General features: G+C 32.2%; 1 protein-coding gene across 3 annotated transcripts in view; it reads right to left on the reverse strand.

Annotated features, from left to right (window-relative positions):
- Positions 1–14,144, reverse strand: part of LOC148623216 (tetratricopeptide repeat protein 7B-like) — a 60,073-nt gene that overhangs the window by 23,262 nt on the left and 22,667 nt on the right. For all 3 annotated transcript variants that reach the window (XM_088564869.1, XM_088564868.1, XM_088564870.1), the window contains exons 7-11: positions 12,931–12,994; positions 12,484–12,621; positions 6,076–6,159; positions 3,689–3,793; positions 2,491–2,663 (exon numbers count right to left, since the gene is read on the reverse strand). In XM_088564869.1, coding sequence (XP_088420995.1) covers positions 2,491–2,663; positions 3,689–3,793; positions 6,076–6,159; positions 12,484–12,621; positions 12,931–12,994 — 564 coding nt within the window. The remainder of the gene's footprint in view (positions 1–2,490; positions 2,664–3,688; positions 3,794–6,075; positions 6,160–12,483; positions 12,622–12,930; positions 12,995–14,144) is intronic.

Below are 14,144 nucleotides of genomic sequence, written 5' to 3' on the forward strand. Positions count from 1 at the left end.
GTTTAATAATCTATGCAATAATAATAGGATGTCACTGTTTATTTCAGAGACTAACATACCATGATAACACAGTCAAGTTACCTTCAAAGGGCAAAGTCTCATAAGACAGGTGGTCTTATAAACAGGCTAATTTTACACAGAATGCACTACATGGGATAATTGAATTATAGTCATTTAGTTATTAAAACATGTGGTTGTTAAGATATGTAAGAGTATACTTGTTATTGCTGTTCTCAGCTGTTTTTCCAGGATCTTTCAAGGACAATAAAAAAAATGTGACCATTCTCACTATATTGATGCCCTTCACTCCCCAATTTGACAACATGCACACTTTGACGAATTACTATGAAAAAATAGAAATAAAAATGTACTGTGAACAATACCCCTACTTCATGTGGTTAGGTAAAAATATGATGAGTAAGATGCATTTCTGTTTTATTGATATGTCAATGGGTAATGAGGTAGAGCCTGAAAACCAGGTCATTGATTTTGTAAGGCCTAAGATATGGTTTTTAAAATGTGAACCTAAAAATTAAATACTTCAATATTAATCCTTACCTCAACTATCTGACTTTCAATAGTTGTGCCATTTGAGGTTACAACAGCAAACTTTGAAGTTTCAGAAATTACAGACTTTGCAAACAAAATTGGTTTGTAAACCATCAAATCTTGTAATTATTCCAGAACTAAACAATTATTTAAATGGTAGAAAAGGGAAAAATTCGGTAAGGACCCCATTTGGCCTCATAATTTGGGCATTTTTGAAATTTGATTAAAGCTGATTTCTAGGTAGTAGTAGTAGTATAAAATGGTCACAAACACTGAAGGTAAGATGTTTTTGATGAGATTTATGGCGTTATTCCAGAAATAACAGTATACATGCATTTATGTAACTTTTGCAAAAACCTTGAACTTTTAACATTTCTGCAATTTTTATGAAGGTTTTTGTGTGGAACAGAAGTGGCCACACATCTGTTGACTCAAGATATTTTTACACGAGTTGTAATTGACAATTATACACAAAATATATGAAGCCGAGAGTCAACACGCATGTGGCCAATGTTAAGAGAGTCAAAAACTGCACAATACTGGTGTTTTCCAGCCTTTTAACAGATTTTCCCAATCTCAGCCAAGTATGAAGGCATATATGACCATATATTTCTTCATGTAGACTATGTTTTTCAGGCCAAATTTTCCACTTATCGAAACCAACTTCTTTCACCAATACTGTTATATACTTTATATAAATTGCAAAATAGCAAATACAAGATACCTGTGTGCTAGCCCTCACTGAATATAAACCCATTCTCCCCTAATAAGACATGTTGCCTATCTTTTAGCTATGCCTGTCTGTGTCCTACTGCTCACTGGGTATAAACCCACTCTCTTAAATAAGATGTGCTGCATATCTTTGTGCTACTGAGTATAAACCCACTCTCCCCCAATAACAAATAATGCCTATCTAACAAGAAGTACTTGCCCTTATTGGTTGGCATAGTATTAGACCCCTAACCCAAGTTCCATAACGAATATCAATATTATTATTCAATAATGGCTGTGAATTATTGTTGACCCTTATGATATTTTTTTTAAATACACTAAATAAAAAATACTGGCAAGAAATGGGTAAGCATTGTATGGTCATCTCACTGATGTTGGGTTCCAAATAGCAAGTGCCTGTTATTTTTAGTCTCTTAGAAAAATGCATCAAAAATATTTGTTTCCATGAGCAGTTGCACAGACAATTTGTTTCTAGCTCCTTCTTGACCTCTTATTCCTAAAGAGTTTAAAATTACATCCCCCAACATCAATCCCAGCTATTGCTTTTGTAGTATGGAACCTAGCAGTACAATTTCATAAAGATTAATACAACTACACTTAAGTAATTGTTTTCTGGAATTGAAAAGTCTATGGACAAGAACAACAACATGAAACCATTATACCATCACAATTTTTTGGGGGGTTGTATAAAAACAAATATAGAAATTGGAGTATCGGTACTGACAAAGTTCCAATTTTTATTAGGTTTCACTAATCACTTCTAACGTTTATATTACTTTACATGTTTAAAAAAAAAGTAATTTTCAAAGTTTCATTGTGAATTTCCAGGACAAATGACATCTTAAAGTTGCAAACTATATAGCAAAGCTTGAATAATACATGTAAGAGTTTTAAAAATCATTATAAATGTTAATGGTATGATGATCATAGAAATTTTCACAAAATTTAATTCAATAAATAAAAATAAAAATGCAAATTTTATATCTATGGTAATCTGCAACATAACAGCAGGGAGGCAAGTTACTCACAAATTTAAACAGAGAAGTAAATTACAATTATGATTTTAAAGTACACTTTCTGCACTTTATTTTGACTACTTTTGATCTACATACATACAGATGCATAGACCTAGGTTCAGTGTGTTTTGGTACTACATAGAGGGTGGTCATTTGACCCAGAAGAGGAAATAACTGTAATAAGTGTCTTTACCTTACAAAAGTATCAAGAGCTTGTTTATTAAGTTTCTGTCTGTCTGCCTGTAATTTCATTTCTAATGCTTTTAAACTGTATCCAACACCTAAAGCAACATTCAGTCTGGCACTGATAGGATGGTCTGGAATATTGTCTATGGCATTTTTCATCAGTTCAATACCAAAATCATACTGTAATTTATATATACATACAGATCTTCATATTAAAAGCCAGAAAGACATTGTGTACAGTTTATGTATGCTATAACAATCATTTTCTTTCTTGGGACAGATTTTAGCGGGATAGGGGTACCATTTTTTTGTCTTCATGGCCTTAGATAAGTTTTTGGCTCATCAGAAAGCTAAGATGCTATATAAATGTATTTCAATATACAAAAGCTTGTTTGAAGTATTGTTTGAAAAAAAAAATCCCATTACAGGTGAAATAGAAGAAAATACTAAATTCCAAAAATTCCCTTTTGTATGAAAAGGTCATTACTGTCATCTTGAAACTGAGAAATAAGTGTCTGAAATAAGCAAATGTATTAAATACATGGATAATTAAAACATTTCTTCCCAACATGTCTTTTTTACATCTTTTATATGCTAAATATTAACATTTTGGTTCATGTTGAGCTATTTTTTTATACTATATAAATGTAATGTATCATACAAAAGCTTGCTTGAACTAGGGTATTAAGAAAAAATGACAATAAAGGGTGATATAGAAAAAAAATCAGATATTTCAAAAATTCCAATTTTTATGATTTTTTAAATAATTGTGAACCCAAAAGTGCCTGAATTGACCTAATATACTGGATACATCATTATCTTAATTATGAATGCCTAAACTATGAGGTTTACAGTGTCAATATGCTGTGAATGAGAATTTCATTTGATACCTAGTCCAGTTTTCTTAGAGTAGGATTAACATTTTAAACTTTTTTTGAAAATCCTTTTGTGGAAATTCGTTTTTTTTCATGGTTTTATTGTGTAGAAAATTGAAATATATACTGAATGATACCAAATTTGAGACATTTTGGTTGAGCAATAACGTGTAGAGTTGAATTTGTGAGACTTTATGGGAAAATTGAATTTTTTTTTTATAAATTCTGACAATGAAAATCACCAGAAGTATTTATTGTTATAGTTCTAAACAGAATATATCAAATAGCCATTTTTTACTGATGCTTTGAGATTTGTCTTGTTTACAGTACCTGGTACAGATATTCATAACACAGCTTGGTTGTTTGTAAGAGGATTATACAGTTGTTTGGCTGTTGTCGTAAACATTCCTTTAACACTAAAAATGCTCTGCTATACTGGAAAAAAAAAAAAAAAAACAGCATGAAAATGAATCTTAATTCAAATATATCTATTGTGATGATAACATGATCAACAGTAAGCAGCTTGATATTACTCTGAACTTTGATCAACTGATACTGGACACAGTAAAGGACAAAGAATGAATGTGATCATAACATTTAAAAATATAAAACAGGACTTTGACAAAAAAATGACTTTAAATTATAAGAATTAACATTTACTTATTGTAGTCCAAATATATATACTCAACTAGATTCAGCAAACCAAAGAACCCCAAGTTCCTTTTTTCCATTTAAACAAGTTTACTTTAAACTTTTTGGACCTCAATGAAGACAAATCTTTAACAGGCTCAAAAACAAAAATCTAATTTCTAAGTAAGATTCAGTATATCATTCAATATTTGTTGTAATCAAATGTACTTTTATTTTGGACACCAATTTTAAAAAACTTAAAAACTGGACCCAAAATTAAGAATCTAAAACAATGGTTATAGTCTGCATATCAAAGAACCCAAAGAATTTACTTATTGCTGAAATCAAACGAAAGTTGAATTTTTGACTTTATGGACATAAAATGAAACCTCTAATGATTACACATAAGTAAGATTCAGTATATCAAGAAAGCCCAAGCATTCAATTTATGCTGAAATCAAATAATGTTTGATTTTGGACCCAAATTAGAGCAATCTTAAATAATGGCTCTTAAGAGCCTAAATCACTCACCTGGCTAGATAAGCAAAATTTCATTTTTTTGTAAAAGCGACCATGTTATTCTTAAATAAAAACTTGTAACACTCATATCAAAGGAACAATCATATCAACTTTCATTGAATTCTGTCCAGTAGTTGCTGAGAAGACATACTGAGAAAGTAATAACATTAAAAACAGCGAAAAAAAACAGGGCAATAACTCCATCACAGCTTAACAGATTTACACGAAAATATGACCATGGGTAAATCTCATCATGCTGATCACTGTTCTCCCAGTCAGAATTTTGCTTAACTTTACAGTTTTGGAAATATATGCAAAAAACTTCTGTCTGACCTTTATGTTCTTTTTAAAGAAGGGGGACCATATTTCATTAAGTATTTAAAAAAAAAACCATCAGGTCTATGCAAAATCATAAAGAACATTCATACCAAGTTTTGAATAATTGTTAATGACGACGACGATGACAATGATGATGGCGGATGCCAAGTGATGGCAAAACCTCACATGGCCCTTTGAGATAAAACTACACAATAATTATAAACATCTTTAATTGTGCAGCATAAATAAAACACATTTAGTACGTACAGTCCTAAGCTACTGAATACTTCACAGAGTAAAGCTTGATTAGGTGGAACTGTGAATTCACTGGCCCAAATATTTTCTTTAAGCTTTTTTCAATATGTGTTCAGTTTCTTCTTATAAATTTTAATTCTCAAGATCTTGGTTCACAACAAAATAACCATTAAAACATTAAATAAGTACATATTAATTTCATATCCCTCAAAGGACTTGTCCAGAATGGCAGTGTCCATTTTTTTTTGGCCTTTTATTCCTCAATCAGCGCGACCCCAAAAATCAATCCTAGCTTTCCTTGGAATGGATGGACAGAGGGGTAAACAGATGGACAAATAGGATAAGTAACCACTATACCTGCTCTCATTGTTCTCAATAATGGACATTCCATTATAATCACATTTTTTTTACAATTGTACTTGTGTGTTCTTCACCTGTTCATATCATAAAGTACACTTGTACCAAAATTTCTTATGATATATAGGCTCTTTATCTTTTTGATGGAAAAGCATCTTACTTTTGTACCAAAATTTCTTATGATATATAGGCTGGTTATTTTTTTGATAGAACAGAAGAGCATCTTACTTTTAATATGTTTACATCATAAAGTACACTTGTACCAAAATTTCTAATTTCTATAGGCTCTTTATCTTTTTGATAGAAAAGCATCTTACTTTTGTACCTGTCTTAACTTCAGGTACTGTAAAAGTACTCTATTTCGTGGATACCAATTTTCATGGATTAGGGAAGAAACACAAGTTCGTGGATTCTTGAATTCGTGGTTTTGAGGTTTTCAGTGTAGATATCAATGAAAATCTCCTTCCCGTTGGGAACCAAAATTTGTGGTTTCTGCTTACCCATGAAATCCACGAAAATTGGCATCCCATGAACAATAGTACTTTCACAGTAGTTGAATTAATATTTTACCTTTTTACATAGTGCAAAGGTCCTTCATTTGAACTTACCTAATGAATAAAATTTCACCATAAGCTTACCTTCCTTGCACAAATCAAGGAGTTAGCAAACTGGTGCCAAATGTGGAATTCCTCAAATGAAAATCTCATTGCCCTTTCAAAAGACTACAAAATAAAAAAGTACATGATCTCTCATTGAAGTTAAAAGCTATAGTATAAGTAACAATGAACAGAACAATTGGCTTCAAGATAACATAACATTTGGATCACTGAGACCAAAGATAACATAACATTGGTTTTACTGAGACCGAAGATAACACAGCATTTCGATCACTGAGGCCAAAGATAACACACCATTTCAATCACTGAGACCAAAGATAACATAACAATTGCTTCACTGAGACCAAAGATAACACAACATTTGGATCATTGAGACTAAAGATAACATAATATTTTGATCTGCTTCACTGAGACTAACAAAAACACAACATTTGAATCACTCAGACCAAAGATAACACAACATTTGGATCACTGAGACTAAAGATAACACAACATTTGGTTCACTCAGACCAAATAAAAACAGAATATTTGGTTCACTCAGACCAAAGATAACACAACATTTGGATCACTGAGACCAAAGAAAACAGAATATTTGGTTCATCCAGACAAAAGATAACACAACATCTTGATCACTGAGACAAAAGATAACACATTACTTAGTTTGGTGTGACCATAGAAAACACAACATTTGAATCACTGAGACCAAAGATAACATAACACTTCAATCACTGAGACCAAAGATAACACAACATTTGGATCACTGAGACCAAAGGTAACATAACATTTTGATCACTGATATTTAAGATAACACAACATTTGAATCACTGAGACCAAAGATAACATAACATTTGGATCACTGAGACCAAAGATAACACAACATTTCAATCATTGAGACCAAAGATAATACAACATTTGGTTCACTGAGACCAAAAATAACATAATATCTGGATCACTGAGACCAAAGATAACATAACATTTCAATCACTGAGACCGAAGATAACAATATTTGGTTCACTGAGACCAAAAATAACATAACATTTGGTTAACAGACTAAAGGTAACATAACATTTGGATCACTAAGACCAAAGATAAAAAATTTTCTTCACAGAGGCCAAAGATAACATAACATTTGGTTCATTGAGGCCAAAGATAATTCACACAATAGAATGTAAGAATTTAAAACTGATGCAATAAATATATTTGATTTTCAGTGACCCAATGTCATATTACTTATGATTTCAGTGAATCATATATCATATTACTTTAGATTTCAGTGAGACATATATATAATGTTGCCTTAGATCTCAGTGAACCATTTATCATGTAGCCTTAGTTCTCAGAGAAATTGAAAAATAATCATTGTTGAAAAACAAACTTGTATCTACTTGTTGATTTAAGTACCAGTCTTTATAAAAATCAGACAGGAGATGATCCATGCATTTCAAAAACCCACCAAATTTAGTTTTATTCCTTGTTCAGAAACAGTTACTGATCACATAACCAGTCTTCTTTTTCATTTGGTTGTTGCACTTTTGACATAAAAATTATAAAGATTGAACATGAAATTGACACTTTGCAAGAGTATTGTTCCTGATTTTGTTTGATTTGGTTGATTTCAGTATTCTCAAAAGTGCAAATCTGAATACAGAAATGATTACCATAATGTAAAATATAGCATATGTAGACTGAAAAAAATATTGTTTGTTTGGTGGATTTTTTCTACGACATGAATCACTTTACCTTTGGCACTGTCAGGAATTTATACAGACTGGTACTTAATACAAGAAAAAAACAGTGAGCAATGCTCATTAAATTGATACCCCCACTCCAACGTTTTATTACATGCACCTTTTGACCTCCAAAATAATTAGGATCAAAATGTAAAAAAAGAGGGTGCACTGCAATTTGATTTTCAATACTGATTTGGAACCAAACTTAACTAAGAGATGCACAATGGGAATATGTAGTAAAGATTCTGTGAAAGTTTCATTCAGTGGTATAGGAGGAGTAACGGAAAAGAGATTGGTCCTTATTACCCCAATATTCTTAAATGACAAAGTCCTTGTTTTGCTTTATGAAATCCCCAAATTGATTTGAATCAAAGTTTAAAATAAGAGGTGCAGTATGGGAATATTTATCAAAGATTCTGTGAAAGTTTCATTAAGTTCAATTCAGCAAGTAGGAGAAGTAATGGATAAGAGATGGTTTCCCTCTGCAAAACGGAATAAATAGGTGCTGAAGGGGTGTTGCCACAGATGAAAGGAAAGTTGACAACTCTGAATGAAAAGTCATCACGTTTGTTGTAAAGTTTGGTCAATAGTTTCCCTTTACCATTGATTTCTAAGTGTAGGTCAAGATATGAGGCTGACTTCACAGTGTCTGTAGTATCCTTTATTTCAAGTTATTTGGGGTACATGCGATGTATCAAATCCCAAAAATTAGGATTGTTTAAAGATAATACGTCATCTCTATAGCGGAAACTGAGATTAAAGGATCTAGCTAAACGATATTCTTTCTTTACGATCAGATCAGCTATAAAGTCAGCTTCATAAGAGTGAAGGAATAGGACAGCAAGTTGAGGAGCACAATTTGTTTCCATTGGAATGCCCATCGTTTGTTGAAAGAGTAATCAAGGGAACCAAGGTTATAGCGGTAATGAAAAGAATGTAATACAGGGACAAAGACCAGACATGGAAAACAGACATACACAACAAAGAACATAAAGTAACTAAAATCATGCATACAAAGTAACAAAAGTAAATAAGCAACTCGGACTCCACTAAAAACTGGGAGCATGGACCAGGTGCACCGGTAGGGTAAGCGTCCTCTGCTTTTCTAGAAACACCCGCCGAGTTGCTCATAAAAAGTCAAGTTCGGGGTAGACAAACGAGGAAAGGAAAACTATGACCTGTTGAATAAATCAGTTTTCATAGTGCTGATGGATATACCATAACGATCCACGAGTTCATGATGACGACCATAAAACTTCTGTAGTGATGACTTCAATCTTGTAGCAACATAACCCTATTCCAGAAGCCTATTTGTTAGAGTTCTAGTGCGATACAAAAAGTCTGCGTAGTTTCGGCAAGCTCTGGCATAACGTATGAGTTATGATATGAACACTCTATACGCAGGAGCCGAAGAGATGTTGCCACAGATGAATGAAAAGTTAACAATTCTGAATGAAAAGTCATCACATTTGTCGTAAAGTTTGGTCAATAGTTTTCCTTTATCATCAATTTCCAAGTGCAGGTCAAGATAATGAAAAACCTGTCTACCACACTGGACAAATATGTTGTTGATTAAAAATTCCAGGATTTTGTAAACATCTTCTTCTGTATATTTGGAAGATGATTTGGAATTATTTCTTACAAAGTATGAGGAATTTCTACCAAGAACTATATATCTGTATCTAGGTGTACCATCTTTTTTGGAAAAACAACGATGTACAATGTTTTTAAGTCTGGATTTTAACTGAGTATGGAGAATAGAAGTATACAGTGTTGAAAAATCATAGGTTTTAATGCTATTATATTCTGATAATAGTCTTGAACTGATTGACTCCAAAAGATCTTAAGAATTTTTTAGGATCCACATTGAATCAATACCACTACGGGAGTTACAAGTGTTGTAGGACTGCAGACCCTCTTTGACAGCTGTGAGTACAGTAGTTAATAGTTTTGAAAGAGGTTTGTTGGTACACTTTGCAGATCCAGCTATGTAACGTTGTTTGTATGGATTCTGGTGGAGTTTAGGAATCCAGTACATAGACGGTAAATCACAATCATCGTCCTTGGTAGAGACCAAAAGAGGATAGCACAGATTTATGGTTTTCCACAATCTCTTCTTTAGAGGGTGTGGTACCAGTATAGGTCTTATTACTGCTATTATTTTCTATGTCTACCTCTGATAATAAACACTGTGTGTAAAACGTTTTGCAGACAAACACAGTGTTGTTTTGGGCTTTGTCTACTGGTACGACAAAATATTTATCATGTATAGTAGACAATGTTTTGCTACATCAGGGTCTTTGAAAACTGATGTAGCATTGGCACTTACTGACTTACTTAAATCTTTCATTGAGAAAATTGCGACAAAATTTCAACTTTCAAAATATATAAAAAAATAAATTAAGTCCTCAGTCACCAGGAAGTTGTTGTCAAATTGTTCAAAAAATTTATTCCACATTATGGAATACCTACAGGAAGAATGTGTTAAAATCATAAGCCGCTGTGATGAGTTGTTGCTCAGAAAAATGTGACAAAAATGTCAACTTTCAAAATACTTCAAAAATATCACAATATTTATGGACAGATAAAAATCTACACACAGAGACATAACAAAGCTATCCTAACAAACATTCATGCCATGTTTGATTACAATCCATCAAGCAATTTCAGAAGAGAAGATTTTTAAATTTGGAAATGTAAAATTTCTGAAAAAAAATTGTTTTTAAAAGTTATTTGCAAAATTTTGCAATTTGAACCCTATGGTCTATTTTTAGTAATGATGGCCATGTTTTTCAAAAGATTAAAAATTTCCAAACACAGGTTGTTAAAGATGTTCTAAGGAACATTCATGCAAAGTTTTCTTTCAATTCATCCAGTAGTTTTAGAGTAGATTTTCAAATTTGAAAATGTAAATCTGGGATCAAATTGATACAGGGAAGATAATGTAAACATATAGAAAGGTCTGAAAAATTCCCAATGATGTTAGAACTGTCAAATTTGCAATGCATATTTTTGGTCGTTCCTTCCACAGGATGTTTTTCCTCTTTGTACCTTGATACATCATTCATCAATGATGCATCTGACTTTTCAGAAATAGCACCCATGAACTTTGAGTTTTGATTTGACAACACAAAGTTATAATTCTATCAAAACTGCTAACATATATATACATGTATACACCTCCAAATGTCTATGTTTCCAATTGTTTTTTAAATGACATTTTAAACTGATGCTTGTAAAACCTGGGTTAGTATAAATCTCACTCCTATTTCTTTAGTTCCTTGACCTATCCCAGGAGCCTGAATTGCTCACCTGGTTATATTTTTTCCCTTCAAAGGCAATAATGTAACAAGGAGTTGTCCAACAACTTTGACTCAATGAAGACTTTGGTAGGACTTATAATAAGGATCATTTCATTAATCGAAAGTTTCCTTCCTTCAGTTATAGTTTTAAAGATATTGGTTTAAAACTGGTAAAAGCATCATTTTTTGCCTTTCAAAGGCAACAACTCTGACAATGAGTTGGCCAACAACATTGATCCCTTGCAGATTTTCATAGGGCTTATAAAAGGAGTTTTTTCGGCAACTGAAAAAATTTGGCTAAACCTAACGGTTGTGTATAAGAAAAACTTCTGACTGACCCCTTTATTCTATTTTTAGTAACAGTGGCCGTGTTTTTCAATGGATCAAATATCCCCATATCAGAATCTATGCAGAATACCCTAAGGAACATTCATACTAAGTTTCGTTCTAATTGGTCAGGTAGTTTCAGAGGAGAAAATCTTTGAAAGAAATAACATTAAAAAGAACAAAAAAACATTGAAAAAGGGCAATAACTTCAACATGGTTCAGGTCTCACTAACCACTTCCGGGTCAAATGGCCACCCCCCTATGCAGTACCAAAAACACACTGAACCTAGACATATGCATTGTAAGTGCATTATTTGTGTGTATTATGATTAAAAGTAGTCAAAATAAAGCTGAGAAAGTGTACTTTAAAATCATATATGTAATTAACTACAAAAGTGTATGAATATTGTTTACATGTGTGAGTAATTTGCCTCCATGCTGTCAGTTACCAGAACAGGTAAAAATGTGGATTTTCAGTATTATTTATTCAAGTAGATTTTGTGAAGAATTTCTACTATCATCGTACCATTAGCATAATGATTTTGGAAGCCTTATTTTCCAAGCTTCGCAATGGTATGCAGCTTTCAGATGTCATTTGTCCTGGGAATTCACAGTGAGACTTTGAAAATTACTTTTTTAACATGTAAAGTAATGGAAACGTTAGAAGTGGTTAGTGAGACCTTAACAGATTAAATCTGACATCAAATAGATCTCCTCAGGTTGAACACTTTTACCCACTATCAGAAATTGGCTAAACCTAATGGTTTTGGAGATATTTCCAAAAAACTGTCTGACTCTTATGTTCTATTTTTAGTAACAGAAGCCATGTTTTTCAACCAATCAAAAATCCTCATTTTGGGATGCAGGATACCACAAGGAACATTCATACCAAGTCTGATTCTAACTGGTCAAGTACTGTCAGAGGAGAAGAGTTTTGAAAAATTGTTAACAACGACCACCAAAGACGACAAACGCCAAGTGTTGGCAATAGCTCACATGGCTTTCAGCCAGGTGAGTTAAAATGCATAATCTTATTCTTGATAGTGATTTATAGATCACACAGGACTTACTTCTGAAAGCTTATTAAACTGAGCTCTTTTGACCAGAGATATTGCTAACAGGTCATAAATAGCAGTTGCATTCTGTATACTATGAAGTCTAGCAACCTGGTATTCTTCTGTCCTGTTTAAAACAGCTTCTCTGCTGGCCTGAAATAAATATTTTCAAAGTTTTTTTTCCCCACAAGAGCATTCTTTTCAAGACGGAGTTCTTCAGTGAAGTATATTTTCATGGTTTTGTTACTATTAACTCCTGAAATCACTAGAAAGGAGCTTAACAACATTAGCTATTGTTACAATCCACTCAGTGGTTTTTGAGAACATTTTACACAAAAAGTTAACAGCAATAGATGTAAAGTGGGTTAAAATAACCTAGCAAGTGGCTAATTCTTTGTCTCTAATTATTCATCATACCATAAAATGTTTATTCACTTAAAATATAACTATTAAAGAACTTACAATTGCTTCAGCAATAAGCAAAAGCAGTAAAGATTCTTCATTTTCATTCTCTGGTATAAACAGCCTGAAAATATACATGCGTACATCTACATAAATTCATCCTAAAATCATCTTCTAAAATTAACTATGGAGGCTTAAATGTACAGGTTTAAATAGAATTCCTATATGCAAATGTGACTGTGATATCAACAATAAGTCAATATAAAACTGTGATATCAACAGAAAATAAGTTGAAAAAGAACTGATATCAGCAATAAGTCTGTTTTAGAACTGTGATATCAGCAATAATTCAGGATAGAACTGAGATATCAGCAATAAATCAGTTTAGAACTGTGATATCAGCAATTAGTCAGGATAGAAATGTGGTATTAGCAATTAGTCAGGATAGAACTGTGGTATCAGCAATAAGTCAGGATAGTTTATTCATTTTTCAGTGATTGAAGATGAGACAAATACATCAAATGGACATAATTGGATATGATCAAAGCTTTGAGATTTTTAATTGATAATATTCATATTCGAATTGGTAATACTCTATACAGACAGGTTGTTGGTATTCAAATGGTGACTTGTTGTGCTCCTCTTATAGCTGATTTGGTTGAAGAACTCCTCAAAGATCATTCAATACATGATATGTTGCATGAATTCAATAATACTGCAGTATGCAGGCTAATCTATGGTAATTTTTAGATAAATTAGGTGCATCGGTGCTTACATCAGATAATGTTTTGACTCGTGAAATTTTGAACTCAAAAGTTGATAGGCAGAACAACCACTATTGGTATTATTTTAACAAAATTATGCATTTCTCAGAACTTTTCTTAGGTAACATTACATTTTGACATAAATCTCAATTTGGAACTTATTTTGATTGAGAATTTTCGTCCTTAGAACTTGTAAAGTTTCATGTTCTTCCTTCCATTTTCTATGACTTCCAGTTTAGGATATTTTTTCACACTTTTCACTGGGAAAAGTTCAAGTTAAGTTTTTTTTTTAGTGAGGTTTAATAGTTAGCCTTCCAGAATCATGGTAGTGTCTAGTACTATGGTAATATTCATATTTTGTTAAGTACTTTTTAAAGGAATTATTTTGAGTGTATGTAGCCGATTCTATATTGATCTTCTAAACAATTTGATTGATAAAGTATATCATCTTTTATCAACAGCTAAAAGTATAAGAAGTGCCAAAGTTTAATAATGACTTAATTTTTTGAA

The sequence above is a fragment of the Perna viridis genome, chromosome 2 (genome assembly GCF_037379345.1).
Source record: "Perna viridis isolate PV_CMFRI_1.1 ecotype Kerala chromosome 2, ASM3737934v1, whole genome shotgun sequence".
Taxonomy (NCBI): Eukaryota; Metazoa; Mollusca; class Bivalvia; order Mytilida; family Mytilidae; genus Perna; species Perna viridis.